Below are 22,444 nucleotides of genomic sequence, written 5' to 3' on the forward strand. Positions count from 1 at the left end.
TAAAGCCATTACATAATTTTATGGAATTGTCCAAGCTATTTAAAGGCAGTCAACCTGGTGTATGTAAACTTCTGAGCCTCTGGAATTGTGATACAGTGAAATAATCTGTCTGTAAAAAATTGTTGGAAAAGTGGCGTGTCATGCACAAAGTAGATGTCCTAACCGACTTGCCAAAACTATAGTTTGTTAACAAGACATTTGTGGAGTGGTTGAAAAACTAGTTTTAATGACTCCAACCTAAGTGTATGTAAAATTCAGACTTTAACTGGATTTATTGCATTCTACACAAATGGTGCTGGTTTTACCGTCTTTGCCGGGGCCCTGGAACAATTTTGAGCTGACAGTCTACCTTGACTTCGCTGTTGTGACCATTCTAATATAACCATCTTTAGATGTCCATGTCCTCTCTTCTCTGGATGATGACTGTTGCATGATGCTCTCTCTCTCTCATCGGATGGAGGGGATGGTATGGCAGACTCCACCTCCTGAATCCTCTTCATCAGAGAAATATTCACAAATCTGGATCAATAGCATTGTCCTGTCTCTGAAACCTCTTCTATTTCACTGTCACAGTCCAAAGTTTGTGATGAGGCTTCAATGACTGAAAATCTTTTGGAGCTCATATGTATGACTGTCTGTGTCGGCGATCTGCTGCTCTCGCACTGAGAAGGAGAAGCTTGGGGAAACTCCTTTCCACCCAAACAGAATTCTAAAAGTGCAACCAGAACCAGTCAAAACAGAATACATCAGACACCTCATTTATTTTGGACCTGTGCAAATATCTATACACAATGAAAGCCTCTGGGTCAAAATGACCCACAACAGTATGTATACAACATCTACACACATTCCACAACATATCAGCGTGTCCACATTTTGAAGTTAGGTTCATGACCCTATATGAGGAAAAGTAATTTTCATGGAGGAAGAGGTTAACTAGTATTTTAGACAACACAAATGTGGAAATGGGTCAAATTGACCTACAACATAATAGGAGGGTTAATTTTCACATTGTTGCCAATATATATATATATTTTTTGTTTTCATGGAATAAAACCATCCCTTTTTGCTTTTAAAATCTTCATCTATAGAGCAACTGCAACCATTATAGAAATCCATTTGTGTTACCATGTCAGTTAATTCATAATCACCATGGAGACAAGATGATACCAATCTAGAATTGGATTTGCTGTGAGCATTTCGATGGCAGCTGGGTCTCTTGAACAGATCGAGGGTTTCCGTTTGTTGCTACAGTGTATTTTAGATTCACCATGTTTTTTTTGTCACTGTCCACATCTGCATGCTCATTGATAGTTTTGGGGAAAACTGGCAATTCTCTTGACTGTCATATCTGGTACAAATGTAAAACAACTCTCCATTTAAACATGTCCTTCCATAAAACCATAGGATACCAGACATTCTATGGTTTATCAATGCATGGCATCTGTATCAGTGTGGTTGGATGTGCAGGATGGTTCTGTCTGATTTTTTTTGTTTTGTTTTTTCAATCAAATTTTGGATTTTGAGCTCATGGTAACAAACTGACATTTTGAACTGTCGGTCAGAAGAGGAGCACCATACAGGGCTCTCGTTCAACTGGACGTACACTGGAGATTTGGCACCGCTTTCATTCATTCTTGACCACTCTTCTGTCGGATATTAAACTGTGGTGATGGCTGACAACGCACCTGCATGACCACTTCTATGGAATTATTTATCAGTACTTGGCTGTATCAGACAGACAAGATATCTTTTTTTTTTTTTAACAACTTAATTTGCTCCCAGCTGTCCTGATGCCTTCCTCCTGCCTACCTTGTAATTAACAAATGACTTTTATAGAGGTAAATGAAATAGAAACATGCCAATTTTTGTAAGAATGATTTATAATAAAAAAGAAACATTTGATCATTGATGCATGACTGTTTATTGCTTTGAGACAATGTCTAGCCTACTGCTAAGCATAGTAATGTCAGGTTACATTACAGGATAGACAAGGCAAATTTTGGGGGGTTTAAAACCCCTCTAGGTCTAAGCCCTTGGATTGCAATATCTACTAAGCTAACATGGAATTGTTTTAAGATTGTCATATCATTTTATGACCCCTGTAGGTATAAAAAGCCTAGCCCCTGATCTAACAGGTCCCAGACGTGCTCAATGGGATTGAGATCCGGGGCTCTTCGCTGGCCATGGCAGAACACTGACATTCCTGTCTTGCAGGAAATCACGCACAGAACTAGCAGTATGGCTGGCATTGTCATGCTGGAGGGTCATGTCAGGATGAGCCTGCAGAAAGGGTACCACTTGAGGGAGGACGATGTCTTCCCTGTAATGCGCAGCGTTGAGATTGCCTGCAATGACAACAAGCTCAGTCTGATGATGCGACACACCGCCCCAGACCATGACAGACCCTCCAAATTGATCCCGCTCCAGAGTACAGGCCTCGGTGTAACGCTCATTCCTTCGACGATAAAAGCGAAATCTGACCATCACCCCTGGTGAGACAAAACCGAGACTTGTCAGTGAAGAGCATTTTTTGCCAGTCCTGTCTGGTCCAGCGACGGTGGGTTTGTGCCCATAGATGACGTTGTTGCCGGTGATGTCTGGTGAGAACCTGCCTTACAACAGGCCGACAAGCCCTCAGTCCAGCTTCTCTCAGCCTATTGCAGACAGTCTGAGCACTGATGGAGGGATTGTGCGTTCCTGGTGTAACTTGGGCAGTTGTTGTTGCCATCCTGTACCTGTCCCGCAGGTATGATGTTCGGATGTACCGATCCTGTGCAGGTATTGTTACATGTGGTCTGCCACTGCGAGGACGATCAGCTGTCCGTTCTGTCTCCCTGTAGCGCTGTCTTGGGCGTCTCACAGTACAGACATTGCAATTTATTACCCTGGCCACATCTTCATGCCTCCTTGCTTAAGGCACGTTCAAGCAGATGAGCAGGGACCCTGGGCATCTTTCTTTTGGTGTTTTTCAGAGTCAGTAGAAAGGCCTCTTTAGTGTCCTAAGTTTTCATAACTGTGACCTTAATTGCCTACCGTCTGTAAGCTGTTAGTGTGTTAATGACCGTTCCACAGGTGCATGTTCATTCGTTGTTTATGGTTCATTGAACAAGCATTGGAAACGGTGTTTGTATTTTCACAAATTATCGTTGAAAGACAGGGTCCTGAAAAAGGGGCGTTTCATTTTTTGATCATGTCAAGCTCATCACCTTGCAGTTTCACCACCCTGTGAAATGATTTAATCTGTATCCTAATAAACAGCATGCTTTCCCGGACGAGTCGTAGTGGGAGGACTACACATGTCATCGCGTGACTCCAAGTTACTTCGACATGATGGGTTATTATATCCATATTTGCGCACAAAAACATTTCCAGCATAATTGATTTTACCGACACAAAAAGATCCCACATTGTCTAGGGTATTTTATCGACATTTGGAATGGAATATAACAACTTAACTCAATTCAGTGTAACATTGCACAATTCTAATTTGTACATAGGTCACAAATAAAGCTATCCCCAGTAAACCTCCGCCCACCACCTGCACTGCTCACACCTAATCCAGTCCCCACCTGTGACTGAAAAAAGGAGGAGAGATGCCAATTGAAAAGCTCTCTCTTAAAAACATAGCAAGCTATGTGACACAAAATACATAAAAGGGTACAAAGTAACATTAAATGTAACGCTATCAGTCACTAGTGTAAACATTTCTAACTGCAAATAAGTTACGTTATCTTTTTAATGTATTTAACCTCAGACAATCTGGTAGTAAGGTTGCTAGCTAGCACTCCTAGCACCTTATGCTGACTAGCATTTACTGATAGCACTAGTTTATGCTAGCTAGCAACTTCACTAACTGGGCTAGTCATTGTCTAAATGACAGGTAGAAACACATTCATAACCATAAAGGGGAAACTAGCCCCCAAGGGCCAGCTACCCCCTTTACTAAATAAAAATGACCTACATTTCTCTCTAAACAAGTGGATTATTTATCATAAGGCTTTCCTACTTGTGTATCTCATTAAAAAAAAAAGCTTTATTGGAATATATCTACAACATTTTGAAAATAGCAAGAAAATTACAAATTTACCACAATCGTTTTGAAATATCTCAGTTGTGATGACACAGAGGATATTTTTGTTGAGCAAGAGCAGTGACAAGGAAAATAATTTGGTGACATCTTGTGGTGTTAATGTGAATTACAGGGGGGGTTACCCCCTTGTACCGTACTTTTACAAGCATAAAAAGTTTGGCTGGAAACCTGGTTTGTGAAAATAAATCATGATCCACTATAGCGATTGATTCTTATTCTGTGGAAGGAGCGTCTTTGCTTTCCTCCCTATTCTGCTTCCCAAATGACACCATATCCCCTACATAATGTACTGCTTTTGACCGGAGACCCATGCGCTCTGGTCAAAAGTAGTGCACTATATAGGGAACAGTGTGAAATTTGAGATGGAGTTGCATACTCCAAATTGTCCTCTATCATTTGCCTGAGGACAATAACCTCATAACACAACTTGGATATGACCCCAACCATCTTCTTAATTATTTATCGTAATCTTATCTGAGGATAATATTGATATTAATATGAGACCTGATAGCCTGCGGCCTTCCCATTCTGTTTCTCTGTCGGCCACAGAGAAACTGTCGGCCTTATGCTAAAAAAAAACAAGCTTGCTGGCAAAACCTTTTTAGGGCCCCCCTCTTGGCAGCGGAGAGAGAAATGTGCGGTTTTGCCATGGGTTTGATAGAACATTTTTCAGTTTAAAAGCAAATTTCCTGCAATTCTCCATATTTTGCCATGGCTTATGCCATTTTAAAGACATCTGAGAGAGTGACTAAAAAAATCTATGGGGGCCCGCTGGAGGTCCGGGCCCCTGGGCACGTCCCCTGCATACCTGGTTCGTAATTCAGCCATAATTACTACAAGGTTTAGATATCTGGCTAGACTAACTTACCTAGCAACCTAAAACATTTTAGCCAACATGGGCTTACTGACTGATTTGTAAGAAGACTACTTGGGAGTAACAAGCTACCTACCCTACATTCCTGACTGAAAGTTATTTAATGCTCTGATGTTTTCACATATTTAAAGCTGTTCAGTCAAATGTTGAAAGTTAATAGATTAGAAATGTAATTAGTTAAGAATGTTCGGTAAGGTTGGAAAACAAAAGTCGTAATCTTGATTTGAACTGGCATCCAAGCGGGTCGCAACACGCATGTAATGCCTCCAACATATTTTTAACCACCTACTTTCATCCAACCAATCACATTAGTTCTGCTCAAGACGGAGCTTCCCTCAGAACATGATTGAGGCCGATGTGATGCTAATGATTTGTCGAGACTGATGGTTTGTTTACGTAGCAGGTTAGGAGAATGAGGGGTTGGATTTAATCTGTATTGCGGGAGATCTGTGTTATAGCGTTTGCAGGGAGTGCATTCACGGCAAATGCTGCATATGTCGACCTAATTGGAAATTACCTTTACATTGTAATGCAGATCTTCCACGATACAGAATGAATCCAACCTGAGGTTAAGGTTAGGAAAAGGGTTAGGCTTAGCTAAAATGATAGTTGTCAACAACCAGATGGAGCTGTAGGTCTACTCCCTCCAGCTACAACCGTAGAAACCATCACCTACACTGCATTCGGGAATATATTCAGACCCCTTTACTTTTTTCACCATTTTATGTTACAGCCTTATTCTAAAATTAATGACAAAACAAAAACACTCAATTGAGCTCAGGTGCATCCTGTTTCCATGGATCATCCTTGAGATGTTTCTACAACGTAATTGGAGTCCACCTGTGGTAAATTAAATTGATTGGACATGATTTGGAAAGGCACACACCTGTCTATGCAAGGTCCCACAGTTGTCAGAGCAAAATCCAAGCCATGAGGTTGAAGGAATTGTCCGTAGAGCTCTAAAACAAGATTGTGTCGAGGCACAGACATGCGGAAGGGTACCAAAAAATGTATTTAGAATTGAAGGTCCTCAAGAACACAGTGGCATCCATCACTCATGAATGTTAGAAGTTTGGAATCACCAAGACTCTTCCTAGAGCTGGCCGTCTAGCCAAACTGAGCAACTGGGGGAGAAGGGCCTTGGTGAGGGAGGTGACCAAGAACCCGATGGTGACCCTGACAGAGTTCCAGAGTTCCTCTGAGGAGATGGGAGGACAACCATCTCTGCAGCACTCCACCAATCAGGCCTTTATTGTAGAGTGCCCAGGCGGAAGCCACTGCTCAGTAAAAGGCACATGACAGCCTGCTTTGAGTTTGCCACGAAGTCTGAAAGTCCTTTAGGTGCCATGACAAACAAGATTCTCTGGTCTGATGAAACTAAGATTGAACTCTTTGGCCTAAATGCCAAGCGTCACGTCTGGAGGAAACCAGGCACCACTCATCACTTGGCCAAGACCATCCATACGGTGAAGCTTGGTGGTGGCAGTATCATGCTGTGGGATGTTTTTCAGAGGCAGGGACTGAGAGACTAGTCAGGATCGAGGGAAAGATGAACGGAGCAAACTACAGAGATCCTTGATGAAAACCTGCTCCATAGCGCTCAGGACCTCAGACTGGGACGAATGTTCACCAGGACAATGACCCTAAGCATACAGCCAAGAAAACATAGGGGTGGCTTCGGTAAAAGTCTGAATGTCCTTGAGTGGCCCAGCCAGAGCCCGGACTTGAACCCGATCCAACATATCTGACCTGAAAATAGCTGTGCAGTGACGCTCCCCATCCAACCTGACAGGGCTTGAGAGGATCTGCAGAAAGGAATGGGAGAAGCTACAATGGGAGAAGCCAAATACAGGTGTGCCAAGCTTGTAGCATCATGCCCAAGAAGACTCGAGGCTGTAATCGCTGCCAAAGGTGCTTCAACAAAGTACTGAGTAAAGGGTCTGAATGTGATAGTTTTTTTCTTTGTAATATTGCTAAAATTTCTACATCTGTTTTTGCTTTGTCATTATGGGGTATTGTGTGTAGATTGATGAAGGGAAAAACTATTAAACTATTAAAATATTTTAATCAATTTTAGAATAAGGTTGTAACAAAATGTGGAACAAGTGAAGGGGTCTCAATACTTTCCGAATGCACTGTACGTAAAGAAACCCTCTGTTCCGACAAATCATCAGTATAATAACACCAGGATTCAATCAAAGGGTCAGGGGGCCCCAGTGGCCACGGGACCCTACTAAGTTGTTTATGTCGCTTATTGGCTGGGCCGGCACTGTTTCTGGCTGGAATTTTTTTGTTTTACTTTTAAAGCCTGGGGACAATCCAAAAAGACCACAAAGAGACCTGATCTGACGGTCCTCGTGAGCAGTGAGAACACAGATCTAAAAATAGAACAGAAAGAAACAGTGGCCTAAATCACAGCAGGATTTATAGCGCCATAGAATTACAAAAGTTAACGAGACATTGTGATGATCATAAAAAGTCCAGTAAAAATAATGCAAACCTCAATCTGGCAGTGATTTAATTTGAAACTTATTTTCAACAATGTGCCCTAGTATTTTTTTACATGTCTGTGCTCTCCTTCACAAATGTTGCCCTGTATGTCCTTTTAGCTAAAATGGTTAAGGAATGTATAAAAACATATTGAGGGAAATAGAACATCAAAACCCCTTTAAATGGGTAATCTGAGTATTTGTCATATTTTGGGATAGAGATTAAATATATAAAATGTTGTACGATTGACTACATATTGTCCTGCATTTATACCTAGTGCCTACAATAAATCAACGGTTGATTTGAATTCTACTGAAAGCCATGACTATAGTCTTTCAAACCACAACTCTGAAAGTCCTCAACCATATTGTAGGCGATAACTACACTCACCGGCCAGTGTATTAGGTACAACATCCCGTTCACACACATGGATCGCTCCTAAAGAGAGTGAGTCACGTGGCTTGCTGTATAAAGCATGCAGAGGGGCATCGAGGCATTCGATTATTGTGCGATTGAATGTTAGAATGGGCAAAAGGAGTGACCTAATCAACTTTGAGCATGGTATGATCGTCGGTGCCAAGCACGCCGGATCCAGTATCTTAGAAACGGCCGCGCTCCTGGGATTTTCACAAATGACCGTGTCTAGGGTTTACCAAGAACGGTGCGACAAATAAAAAAACATCCAGTCAGCGGCAGTCCTGTGGGAGAAAACAGCTCGTTGATGAGAGAGGTCGAAGGATAATGGCAAGACTCATGCAAGTTAACAAGTGGGCTACAAACAAATAATGGTGCAGAACGACATCTCAGGACACACAACTCATTGGTCCTTGTCATGGATGGGGCTATTGCAGCAGATGACCAGTCTGATCCCAGTACTAAATGGGTGTGCCTAATAAATTGGCCGGTTAATGTATATCAGCATTTCCCCATTGCATGACTTATCTTCATTCTTCTTCTCTCCCAACTCATCTTGTGGGAAAGAGTAGTATATTGTGAAAGCCTGTATTTCTTAAGTGCCACCTTAGAGGGACCCTGTCACTTATCCAGTTAATAGCCATCTTCCAGTCGGTGGTGTGTGTGTGTGTATGCACGCCCTCTGTGTCGCCGTGTTTGGCATTCAATTCCTAACAGCCAGCATGGAGTTTATCTCCCAGATGAGGTTTCGGAGCTGGTCCATTATCTGCTTCAGCTGTTGGTTCTTCTGTTTGAGCTTCTGTAATAAAGCACATGAAATCACATTGTCAGAGTCGATCAAACAAGCCGTAGCCACATAAGTATTTACACAGTGGTGGTTGGTTGATAAGATGCCTTTGAAAAGCTTTGGAAGGGGCATTAGGTTCAAGAGCCTCAACTGAAAGAACATACGGTTGTTTTTCATGGGAGGATTTTCTTTTTGTTTTTCAACTAGGAGAGCTGATTGGCTGACATGATCAATCCCTGCAGTAGTTTAATCTCTAAACTAACACATCTGGCCCTAACTCACAGGTATAGTACACAACGCAACAGGGCAAAGTCAATCACTCAGACAGTTGACTGAAGATTACCTTTGAATACACAAGTCCAATCTTAGTCAACAGCTGCGGTTTACTCAAGTGCCTTATTGCTGAGGTTTAGGCACAAACAAATAATGGCAGAGCCTAAGCTGCTCCAAAAGCACACCTGCCAACAGTGTCCTTATAGGACTTAAGTCAGGCCCTAGCACCAGCGTTGGAGAAGTCTACCTAGCCATAGTGGTCTGACTAGCTTTCAGAAGATAGCATGGGGAGAGATACACTCAGGAGCTACTGTATCTGCAGTTCAGTGAACTGCCCCTTTGTGATTTTTTGTATTTTAAGTTATGCAACACCCAATTCCCCTGTGTGAAAAAGTAATTGCCCCCTTACACTAAATAACTGGTTGTGCCACCTTTAGCGGCAATGACTACAATCAAATGCTTCCTGTCATTGTAAGTCAGTCTCTCACATCGCTGTGGAGGAATTTTGGCCCATTCTTGCATGCAGAACAGCTTTAACTCAGCGACATTTGTGGGTTTTGAATCATGAACTGCTCGTTTCAAGTCTTGCCACAACATCTCAATTGGGATTAGGTCTGGACTTTGACTAGGCCATTCCAAAACTTAAAATGTCTTGCTTTTTAACCATTCTCATTTAGACTTGATTGTATGTTTTGGATCATTGTCTTTCTGCATGACCCAACTGCGCTTCAGCTCACAGACTGATGGTCTGACATTCTCCTGTAGAATTCTCTGATGCAGAACATAATTAACCTGGATGATCATCAAGACTCTTGGAAGAATGTTCTATGGACAAATGAGTCAAAAGTATAACTTTTTGGATAACATGGGTCCCATTTATGCCTGGTGAAAAACCAAAACACCGCATTTCACAGTAAGAACCTCATTCCAACGGTCAAGCATGGTGGTAGTAGTGTGATGATTTGGAGATGCTTTACTGCCACAGGAACTGGACGAATTGCCTTTAATAGAAGGAACAATAAATTCTGCTCTGTATTGGAGAATGTCAGGGAATCCGACTGTGAGCTGAAACTGAAGCGCAGCTGGGTCATGATCCAAAACATACAAAGTCTAAATGAAAATGGTTAAAAAGCAACAAGTTTTGGAATGGCCTAGTCAAAGTCCAGACCTAATCCCAATTGAGATGTTGTGGCAAGACTTGAAACGAGCAGTTCATGATTCAAAACCCACAAATGTCGCTGAGTTAAAGCAGTTCTGCATGCAAGAGTGGGCCAAAATTCCTCCACAGCGATGTGAGAGACTGACTTACAACTACAGGAAGCATTTGGTGGCAGTCATTGCAGCTAAAAGATGACACAACCAGTAATTGAGTGCAATTGGGCAATTACTTATGTTATTTATTTAATTAACAAAGTTATGTAACTTTTTGTTATTTATAAACTCAGGTTCTCTTTATTTAATATTAGGTTTTGGTTGAAGATCTGATAACATTTAGTATCAAACATAAGCAAAAATAGAGAAAATCAGAAAGAGGGCAATACTTTTTCACGGCACTGTATATTAAGATGAAATCCATTTTGCGCTCTCTAATGCTCCTTTAGCCGTGACTAATTACCAGCCATTTTTTGCGAGCGCAGATAACACCTTCAGCAATCGATTTCACACAGCCCCTCTTAATATAAACTATTTATCTGATTGTCCTTGGAAGATATTCCGGAGTGGAACATTTGGAACAGTTCCAGTGTGTCTCTAGGGGGTTCTTCTCTCTCTTTTGCCACCAGCCTTTCACTATGAGTCACTGGGAGGGAGGAGTGTGTACTGTACTATATGGGATGTACCTCATTAACCCCACCAGTGACTAAAAAAAAGCTGTTCTTTATCCTCTATGAGTTGAGAGATTTATCAGTAAATCTTTGGAATTTCAGTTCAGTCATGAGACTCACACAGCAAGTCTTCCGTTGGGAGAAAAACGGAAGACAGTGGAATATGTTTTTAACACTCATATTTCAGAGCTGCAGGTCTATGAACGATCCCACTGCTGATGGAAAGTGATGGTTCTGACTGGTTGGTCAAACTTGAGAGAGAACAGCCATGCCTTCCGCTCCTCTGACAGCCTAGCCTGCCTTCCGCCACAGGGTCCAACTCCCTCCCTCACTTCAGGGATCCTGGGGATGCGCTCTCTCATTTCCTTGCCTGCCACTCAAGACCGTTTTCATCCACATTCATTCCTTTTGACATTGTGTAAGCCGCAGCAGGGTGGCTGGTCAACAAATCATGAAAGTAAACACAGAATTGCGTTTTCAGCTGCCGTCTGTAGAGGCCTTCCACAGACAATAGGCCTACCTGAGCTAGCATAGGCACAGCTTGATACAGTACACTACAGTGAGCTGACAGACGAGTGTACGTGCACGCAGGTTACTGTTATAGTTGTTTCCTCTTTCCCATGACAGCCAGCTGTGGTATGGGGGAAGATGAGATGGGGGGGATGAAAGTGTTTCCAGGGCTGTGAGGTGAACGTGACGAGTGACAGCCAACTGCCGAGAAGATCCTGCTTTCATGGCACACCTGGGCAGAGGACAGAGAGGCGGTTTCGCTCGGGCAGATGTTGGAATGCTCCAGGGCACCGGCAATTCTCATGTCAGCATATCTCCTCTCATATGTACTTTATCTTTGTCCTTCCAAATCTGCTGAGTGAGAGAAGAGCGATTTCACGATGATACCCATTACTCATTAATACCCAGAACTTTTATCTTGACAGCTTCCGTGATCTTCTCCTTTCTTAGTCTGACTTGAAAGGGTTCCTCTCAAGTCGAATCAGTGTGTTAAAAAAAAGCAAACAGACAAAGGGGATATGCATATCTGAGGGACGGTTAGATTTGAAACGGAATGACTTCGTCATTAGTCACACCTTTAAAGGAGAACAATTGGAAGGAGTGCGAGAGCTATCGGAGAGGCGATGGCTTATCATATAGAACTCTGTGGACTGAGTGAACGTAGAGGCCGAAGGGTTGGGGATGTTCCTCTCTCTCGCTCCGTTCCCTTCATCTGATTCTCTTCAACCCTCATCTGGAAATGATATCAAAAGGAGCCGTCCTCAGTAATGGGGGTGAGAGACGTAAGGCTTTTTGATCAAACCGTCTTCTTGTAAAAATTCTGGTTCATTCAAATACGCCAAAGATTTCTCTCTCGGCTGAGTGATGGAGTTCTAGGAGCAAATTTTGGAAACAACATCTCAGCCACCCTTACACTGTAATTTCTATTACTTTCAAACAGTCCGGTATAGTCCCGAAAGTACAGACAGTCTATTATCTTACATAATTGACATTTCTGTGTTCATTGATTGTTGGATTTTGTCCCATTAGAGACATTCAGGGTTTTGAATGATTAGACGAAAACTAATCTTGTTATGATATCATACCAATAGATGAGATTCCTCCTTTTTCTGTTTCTTCTACAATTAAAAATATCGACCTCCACCCTTTCAGAACCCAGCAGCTTTATAATTGAGCGGATTTCGACGATAACTGACCAACGGCTTTAAAGTTGCCGGCCAAAGTCAAGAATAACGAGTCATGCTAAAAAAAAACATGCCTTCAGTCTGGATTTCGCTTGGCTAATCCGCCCTGTCGCTGGCTATTCAAAATCGCTGCTTTCACTCCGGTTGGATCTGGCTGGGAATTACAAGTGTAAGTGTCTATGAGTGAGGCGAGGGGATTAGGCAGTTGGAGAGGACAGAGGAGAGAGAGGAAAGAAAAGGAGAAGAGTGTTCTCATATTGCTGCGAGAGCACCCTCCTCCATAATCTATCAGTGCTTCCTCGTTTTCATTGGCAGCCGAGGATGAGTCAGTTCTGAGCTTGTCAAAGACCCGTTCAAACGCCATCTCACATTTCCACCAAACATAGCTACAATCTTCAGTTGTCGTCGGTGTTCTTTTGGGCATGCTGTTGGGTGGGTGTGCCATTGTCAAGAAAGGGGTTGGTCGTGAAAAAAAAAAAAACGTCAGTTGAACTCATGACACTTTCTTTACAGGTTCATCTTTATGCTGCGTGGACTATCTAGTGCCACCACAGACTTTTGTAGAGGTCTATTGTGTAGTGAGTTAGGCAGGTCCCTCAGTAAGCAGTAAGAACTGAACTGAGGGGGTAAGCCAGCAGTCTTCTGATAGTAAGTGTGCTTTGGAGTTGACAGCAGCCTACTTAAGAACTGTGCACACTTTGGAGAGGTGTGTGGCCACATGGAGACATCATTTAGTCCTCTCGCTCAAACCTTTGTCCTTTTTTTGTTCTTATGCTGCACCTACCATAAACTGTCGGCATGTCCCGTTCCATTATTTATTTGATCTGATTTTAAACTAAGAATATAATTGAACTTGATATTTTTGTGAGTGCGCATATTAAGTGGCTATGTTGGAGTGTAAAAGTGGTTTTGAAACGGGTCCTATATGCTAGATGTAGAGTTATTTGACGACTTTAGTTGTGAATGATACACACCTTAGAATGTGTTTAGAAATCAAAACATATATGGGCTGCATGGTGCGACAATAGGCTATTGATCATTTGAATAAGTGGCAAAAAAGAAAAGCTCAGTTGCTTGTCTCAGGCTGTACAGCTGTTCTCTCATCAAGTGATCCTATTATCACCCATCAGACTATTCTCAATTTCATCTTTACTAATATGTCAAATTAGTTTTGATTTAGAATGGCCATCATCAAATGGGCAGGAACAGGGGCAGGGATGGAAAATACATGTCATCTGTGTGCAAATATGGAATGGAGGCCGTGCTTTTCCCCCGCCAGTCTGTTTTATAGGCTACTTCGGTTTTATAGCGGAGCTGTGTTTAACATGAGCAGCTGAGAAATAAATATAAAGAACACTTATTTCCCTCCCCACATCAACCACTGTTTGAGGAGTATGCTCTCACTGCCCGACAGGTGATATTCTGCCCAAACTCTGTATGCCATGGGCTCTCAAACCTTGTTCCTGCAGCTACCCAGTGCATCACTTGGGAATCCAAGTGAAAGCTGTTCGGGAATATCAATAGTGACATGCTTTCGCAACGAAACATATTTCACTAAACTGTTGAGAGCTTTCCTGCGCACCCAAGAAAAGAATAATGGACAGAAAAGGGGAGATGGATGGTGGCGAGATTCTGTATAGCTGAAGGTAAAGTGTCACTCAATTCATTCTGAAAATAGAAAAAAAATACTAGGCTATTCAAAATCAAATACAAATTCACTTATTGTAAACTAACTGTAATCCGCCATGCACAATCGATGAACCGACAGCATCGACTGACTATACATTCTCTACCAGACTCATGGATTTTGGAGTGTAGCATAAGGTAATCAGTCCATCCAGTATGCAACATAATACAGTCCACACTCAAAGGCGATTACTCAAATGTTTAATTTTGGTGTATAGGCTAGACCAATTATGTACCAAAGACATCTTAAATGAGTTATGTTTTTTTTTTGTCATGCATAATATGTAGTAGTAGGATAAATATATATATATATATTCTCTTGGGTTTGGGCTCATAAGGCTATGCATATGCATAAGTTCTAATATGCATATGGGTGTTTTGAATTAATCATCACCTTAGAAAGGGCTGTCCATTTTGTTGTTAGGTGTTGAAACAACATCCACAAACAACTATGTTTTACACTGTTTCAACCTGCTGTTGAACTTCTTTCTCCAAATTGATCATCACAGTGAGGTGTTTTTTAAAAGTATGATAGGTCTACTGTTTGAATTACAATTGTTTGATGTGATTTTCGATAGCATTTATATTGATGCCAGAGTAGTTAGAGGGACAATAGAACCCTGAGTACCAGGCCATTCGGCCCTAATGGTAGTTAGCAAGTTGGGTACTACTGACGCATGTCCAGAGTATATAAAAGGAAATTACCGTGACTCAATGGTCACATGGAATTTTAGTGTGGTCATGACTCATGACTGCGGGTCTGTTTTTAGTATCTGCACCCCACCTAGGAGCCTTAACATGTTCGATACCAATGTATGTCAGAGAGCTGATGTCGTGACGAGCCTCCATGAAATGCGCAGCCACAGGGCTTCTCTGATCAAGAGTCCTGATATTACTCCTGTGTTCTGCTATCCTTGTTTTCAGAGCTCAGTTAGTGTTTCCTACACAGCATAGACCACAAATACACTTGATCAGGTATACCACATTTGTTGGAGAATAAGTAATGACGCCCTTAATCTTAATGGCTCTGCCCGCGATGTGGTGATTGAACGTTGTGCATTTGTCCGTAAAGTTACACTGGGTACATCGGCCACATCTGTAATTACCGTCCCGACACATTGTCTAGGTAGGTGCTAAGTGGCACCGGTAGAAGAGACCGACAGACCTCCCCACCCTTTGACTGAAGTTGGAGGTGTGTCTAAAGACTACCTTTTAAACATCTTTTCCAGTTGTGCTCAAGATGTGACAGCGTTTTTAAATGTTTTATGATATGGTTGAACTGTTTGCCAAGTGGGGAGTACTGAAGGAAGCATTGGACTCGTTGGTCAGAGGGTGGTTTGTGAGTGAGGATGTCATCCTGGGTCATATTTTTGTAACAGTCCTGTGTGTCATACAGCCATTCCTCTGGGTAACCCCGGAGTCTAAAGCGTTCATCCAGACAGTGCGCTTGTTTGTCATAGTCCCTCTGTGTGCCCCAGATGCTGCATTATGCGACTGTATTGGCTGATTGGGAGGCTCTTTTTCAGGGGGGTAGGGTGGAAGTTATCTCCGGGTAACAGGGAATTCCGGTCAGTCGGCTTCCTGCATAGGTCTGTGTTAAAACCACCCCCCTCCCCTTTTATCAAAATGTCCAGGGGCCTCATTCCTAATCATTGTGTACATTTCACACTAAATATCTGCGTGTGCCATAGATACGCATGTTTCCTGTTATAAAAATCAGACCTGTCACAAAACTGTGCACGCATGAACGAGCAATATAAGCATTATAAAATGCACATCATTCACCTTCTTTGATGACAATAACACCTTTATTTGCTGTATAAGTTTTGGAATTAGGCCAAGACAGCCTATTTCCTTTAGATACTTATCATTTCATTGCTATCTAATAAAATGTGACTCGTTTCAGGAAACTAGGCGCTTGTCACACGTCACTACTTCACAGGAGAGCCATTTGAAACTTTTTTTTTAATCAAATGCATTCTTTGGCAGAAATGCATTCTGGAACATGTGAACATTCATGTGCCTTAATAACAAACTTGTATGCCATCTATAAATACAAATCATTTTTTTAAATGACTAGTTGGTTTAGCCATGAAAAAAGACAGGAACCTTCCTGCTAACCATGATAGGCTGAGATAATGGACTGGCTGGACATGCCAAGAGATGAGTTATGATTGGTCTGCCATGTTGCACGCTTCTGTCTATGACCTGGTCAGTATTTGTCGATAATCCTTTCTAACGCAGCTTTTTTTTAAAGATATCAAAGTGTTGCTCTCCACTTTCTGGAGGACCGAGTTTTGAAATCAGTGGAAGGCCCGGGGGAATTAGAGTTGATTGCAAATATGCAGAGCGAGTCAAAAAGAGAACAAGATAGAAAGTCTGGCTAGCTACATTTTCAAGATATTACATGTTTCTAATTTTGTCAAATACATTTTCTGGCTGGCTCGCTAGCTAACGTTACATGTATGATCTGTGTATTAATATTCATATCTCAGAGCCATTTGCATTGCTAGTTATAGCCTAATGTTAGCTAGCTAACATTGAACCTGGTTGGCTTGCTACCTGCAGATTCATGCAGGGTAGTAACCTTATGAGTTGGGATTATGGTTCATTGTTTAGCTACATGTCTAATCCAAAGACTCCACTATGCAAGTAACCATTTCAATAGAGTGTTCATGACAACTGTCGATAGACATAGCTGGTAACTAACTGATACATTTACGAAGGCTCAATGCCGTTGAACATGGCCGGTGTTGGCATAAAAGCATAATTAAATTGTTGCCAGCAGCACAGTTACAGTCACTAACGCTCTAGATAACATAAAAACAGCCTAATCAGCTCTGCTAGGACTACTAAAACGGTCAGAGTGAGCTGTTCTCGCTGTTATGTCTGGAAGTAGCTAGCAAGCTAGCCAACATTAGCCAGTTAGCTTGGGCGCTTGACTGCTGCTGTTAGGTCAGAACACTCCGATCAACCCAACTTCGCGGTCCGAGCGTCCAGTGTGCATTCTGAACGCTCCAAGAGCGAAACACTCAACATTTATGAACGGACAATCTGACAACGATCTAAATTGACGAAATGCTCAGAGCGCACTCTGGCACTCCAATGTACGAATACACCCGTAGTATAAACCAGCATTTAGTCTTGAAATCTTTGGTTGTTTAGTACATGGCCTCACATGTGAATCCTTAAATAGTTGGGCGGGGCTAAGGCTTAAGAGGGTGTGAACGATGCTGAATGGGTGTAGACAAAGAAGAGCTCTCCAGTAGGTACCAAAACATTCAAGGAACATTTTCTCAAAAGTGAGGTTACAAGTTCATCAACTTTCAAAGCAGAATTTCTTTCTCATTGTTCCTCAACTGCAGTGTATGATATACCATTTTCTGTCTCTACTTTTATTCAATGTATAAAAAAAAAACACAATTTCAAATTTTGCTACATAAGACCGATTGGTTACAAACAAGAGAGTAAAATGATGTAATAAGAGTCAAATGGCACGGAATTATGCCAATCTGTATTTGGGGTTGTTCGAATAGAATGTGATTTTCAGCCCTAACAATCCATTCTTGCACCATATCAAGCTCTGGAAACACTTAATTGATGACATTCCTTCGATTTTAGGGCACAGCAAACTTTATAAATTCCATTCCATCAATACTGAACCTCACGATCACCTTTGGTGTGCATGAAACAAGTATTCTGGACATTTTGATATAGAGGGAGAGGGGGTGGTTCTAATGCGGACCTATACGGGAAGCCAAACAGCAGGAATTCCCTGTTACGCGAAGATAGCTTCCACCCTGTACCCCTGAAAAAGAGTCTCCCCATAAGCTAATACAGTCTCACATATGCAGGATCTGTAGTACAGAGTGACACAGAGCACCTACCTAGACAATGAGACGAATGGTAATTAGAGATGTGGCCGATCTACCCAGTGTAACTTTACGAACAAATGCACAACGTTCAATCACCACATCGCGGGCAAGGCCATTAAGATTAAAGGCGTCATTACTTATTCTCCAACAAATGTGGTATACCTGATCAAGTGTATTTGTGGTCTATGCTGTGTAGGAAACACTAACTGAGCTCTGAAAACAAGGATAGCAGAACACAGGAGTAATATCAGGACTCTTGATCAGAGAAGCCCTGTGGCTGCGCATTTCATGGAGGCTCGTCACGACATCAGCTCTCTGACATACATTGGTATCGAATATGTTAAGGCTCCTAGGAGGTGTGGAGATACTGGGTTTGGCGGATGCCAGGAGAACGCTACCTGCCCGAACATGGCATTTTGTAAATATGTATATAATAGATTTTCTGTAACTGCTACATGTGCCAATCTAATTGATATCAAATTATTAGAGGTACGCAAGTTGTTTTTGAATTAGGTGACTAATTATATCTACGGCCACCGCGGCCAATGGTCATACTGTTGCCTAGGTTATAACTCGGACCCATTTGTATGTATATAATCCCGTATGCTTCATTATGGTTGACTATGGGCAAAAGTGAATTGTTTCCACACCCACCATGCGTCATGTAAAGGGGAATGTGTATCTTTTGAGTTGGGAGCACTCTCGTCTCTTTGACGTGGCGGAAATCCGTTTGGGATCGAAACGTTGTTAACAAAGTGGTGAATTGGGAGCATGAACAGCCTTCCTGTTCTTTGTATGTTGCACCTACCCCGCGTGTTCCAGGAATATTCTTACCGTGTTACTGAATGTATTTAGAGTATTTTTAGACTTTGTAATCAACAGATGTGGCGAAAAGAACAGTAGATGTAAAACGCACATACAAATCAACAGGGTAATGTTTCATTTAATGTTTTGTTTCAGGTGAACTGTTGTGTCCTCACCTTTGGTCTGATCATTTTCCCATAATCTCCAAACTGTCATCTTTTTTTTAAATATATATTTTTTTTTTACACCTTTATTTAACTAGGCAAGTCAGTCAAGAACAAATTCTTATTTACAATGATGGCCTACACCGGTCAGACCCGGACAACGCTGGGCCAATTGTGTGCCTCCCTATGAGACTCCCAATCAGGGCCGGTTATGATACAGACTGGATTCGCAACAGGGTGTCTGTTGTGACGCCTCAAGCACTGAGATGCAGTGCCTTAGACCGCTGCGCCACATTGGTACCATGGTTATTATTTCTTCCGTAATAAACATTTACATTTTGCCCTATCCATATAGGCCAATTTCCACGAGTGTAAAGGGTTCATTTCCTTCATTGAATTGATCAACTCTCCCTTAAAGAAAATCCAGAAAGTTTAACTGCCCAAGTGTACACTAGCTGACATGGGCCTCCCAGGAGGACAAGGGCCCAAGGTATGGTGGGGAAGATAACGCCTTCCACTGCTCACTGGCAGAAATACAATGGCCATGTTGTCATCCTCTGCATACACCACGCCTTTCAATATGTCCTCAGCCCTGAGCTGGAAAGCTTGCAGTGTCAGCTGACTGTGGCAGAACAGTTCCCATTGATTCTGCTGCTTTTCTTTTCCTTCTTCACCCTGCCCGGCCCTCTGCAGCACTTGACCTGCCGCCAGGTAGCGGTATTGACTGGGCTCTGCTTTGTGATTATATATGAGGACCACAAAGGCTAAACTGCCATTTCACACCCTCTCTTTAAAACCAAATGGCGGGGCCAAACACAGCCCATTGCATATGATGTATAACTGTTTTTGTGCTGGATAACGTGACTCGCAGAACAACAGCGAGTAGGCCCATTTCGTCTGACCTAAGCACTTGTACTACAAATGCGTTCTTTGGAATACGCTAAATATTCGCTTTAAAACCAGGGGATCCACTCTCACATCAGTGTTTAAGTTACTTTACAGTCAAAGGGGCATACATGTATTTTCAGTACAGAAAATGTGTAATCCCAGAGTTGAAAAGTTCATCCCATCTTGAAAGCAGTGTTTAGGATTCAAAGCCAGAGTAGGCTGATGAGGGTAGGTTGTGTGCCCGGGGCGTGAATTGATAAGCAATAATTAAATTAGAAGCACAAGAAGAAACCTGCCCTGTTGCGATTGGGGGCCTGTGAGATTATTTAGCTTGTATATAGGGTTCAGATGGTGCAAATGGTCTGAGAATTGTGCTAGGAAACTAGAAACTCCAAAAGTTGTGGGTTCAATACCAAGCGCCCACGACAAGTTCCTTCAAATAAAAGCATTTGCACAGTGATCAGGCAGAAAAGTAGATAAGCGGGACAGTGGAGACATGAGGGAGCAGATGAGGGAAGGGAAGACTTTCGATGATACAGATGATGCCTTCAAATCAAAGTTGTTTTTTTTTTAAATTCAGAGCCTACGAGGAGAATTAAACATCCAGTCTCATTAGATAACAACTTAATAGCCCCCCCCCTCCCCCCCATCATCTCTTCGAATGATATTGGGAGAAGAGTAGAGAGAGATCATAGGTTTAGAAGAATCCAGTAGGGAAACAATATGAATAAAAGCGAAGGAACTTGCCCATCTGGAGTAACCCTCTTACGGCAGAGTCAGAGTTGCAAAAGAACATACACAACATGAACAAGAGTATGTGGACACTTGCTCATCGAACATCTCATTCCAAAATCATGGGCATTAATATGGAGTTGGTCACCTCTCTGCTGCTATAACAGCCTCCACTCTTCTGGGAAGGCTTTCCACTAGACGTTGGAACATTGCTGTGGGGGCTTCCTTCCATTCAGCCACAAGAGCAGTGAGTTAAATTATATTCTTCTTACTATAAAATAATGGCATGGGGCTTATTAGCATATCTTGTCTGTTAAATAAACGAGCCTACAGCCCATGGCACGGCGCTTAGCCAGATAACATGCAGTAGGCCAAGTCATATTCTGTTCTTCTGAAATACATTTTCTTCATATCATCATTCTCCTTTAGTCCTGTCTAAAATAAACAATGGATTTATTGTGATGGTGTATATTAAATTGATTTGTTCAAAAGGCGCGCATCAGCAACAAGTATGAGTGGAGGCCTGGAGATGTAAAATATGTCAATTACCGCGAGACCGACAGACTTTTGCATGACAATAACAGCATCTGCTAAATGACTATAAAGTAAAAATGTAGAGGGTTAGCTTGGAGAGCTCGCAGGTGTAAGGGGATTTAGGCTGGCATTTGCTCGGTAATGCCCCCCCCCATCTCAGTGCCAACGAGCCGGGCTCTTTCATCTCTGCCTCAGCTGTCAGGGGCTTACAGCATCTGGGCTAGATCTTATACGCAACCGTGAAGAGAAAAAAAGGAGGCAGGCGGAAATCTGGGAGGATGAAAAGGTGGTGTAATTCTAGTTTAAAGTCTCAACCAACTGGAGAAGTTATTTTAGCTCCTCTTATGTAAAGGGGAACGAGAACAGGGTTTGGGGAGAGTGGTGGCAAAGTGTCCCTTTTTGTTTTTGTCGGCCCAGAAGGTTCCAGTCGTTGGCCCGATTTACTCTTCGCAACAACAGATCTAAAGTTCACAGGATCCATTTATTAACAGGTGGGAATCACGGTGTTCCTGCCTCTTTCTAACCAGTAAGACTTTCAGCCAGCCTGGCTGTAGTTAACGAATCCAAACCCACTTTGAGAAGAAGAAAAAAAAACTCCAGTCAACTTGGTTACAAATTCCTTAAACAGTTTAACAAAATTGAAAATAAAATTGGGGAATTCACTCGAGATTAATAGCACTAGAAACTGCTGGAAAACCTTCTCATTCCAAACACAGCACTCTGATCCTTCAACAACAAGCGATGCACCGCGTTTCCCCTCTGACCTCCTGTTCACCAATTAAAAAGCCCCTGGCTGCTCTAATGGGCTACATATGAGCCTGATAATAACATGGAGGTTTGTGCACCTCCTGTGAACAGCCTGCTAATGCATGTAGCGAGAGAGAGATAGAAAGGGGGATGCCTAGTCAGTCGTACAACTAAATGCATTCAACTGAAACGTGTCTTCCGCATTTAACCCAACAGCCATATCATCAGAGCCCGGGAGCAGTTGCTGTTGGGGATTAACTGCATTTCGGTTGCTGGCCCAAGAGAGAGAGAGAGAGATTGAGAGAGCGAGAGAGAGAGTAGTTGAGAGAGAGAAGTTGAGAGAGAGCGAGAGAAGTTGAGAGAGAGAGAGACAGTAGTTGAGAGAGAGGGAGTCGTTGAGAGTGAGGGAGTCGTTGAGAGTGAGGGAGTCGTTGAGAGTGAGGGAGTCGTTGAGAGAGAGAGGGAGTCGTTGAGAGAAAGCATGGGAGAGGTTGAGGTTCAGAGAGATGGGTAGAGAAACTGCATATGTCCTCTACTGTATGCTTATTGTGACCCTTGGTTACTGT

General features: G+C 42.4%; 1 protein-coding gene across 3 annotated transcripts in view; it reads right to left on the reverse strand.

Annotated features, from left to right (window-relative positions):
- Positions 1 to 1,900: 1,900 nt before the first annotated feature.
- LOC139392192 (mediator of RNA polymerase II transcription subunit 30-like) overlaps positions 1,901 to 22,444 on the reverse strand; it is a 42,258-nt gene continuing 21,714 nt past the window's right edge. The window contains exon 5 of one of the 3 annotated variants that reach the window (XM_071139978.1): positions 1,901 to 8,670. In XM_071139978.1, the coding sequence (XP_070996079.1) occupies positions 8,575 to 8,670 (96 nt within the window). In that variant the 3' untranslated portion in view covers positions 1,901 to 8,574. The remainder of the gene's footprint in view (positions 8,671 to 22,444) is intronic. The other 2 variants (XM_071139979.1, XM_071139980.1) reach the window with 2 other exon arrangements.

Source organism: Oncorhynchus clarkii, chromosome 32, assembly GCF_045791955.1.
Source record: "Oncorhynchus clarkii lewisi isolate Uvic-CL-2024 chromosome 32, UVic_Ocla_1.0, whole genome shotgun sequence".
Lineage (NCBI taxonomy): Eukaryota > Metazoa > Chordata > Actinopteri > Salmoniformes > Salmonidae > Oncorhynchus > Oncorhynchus clarkii.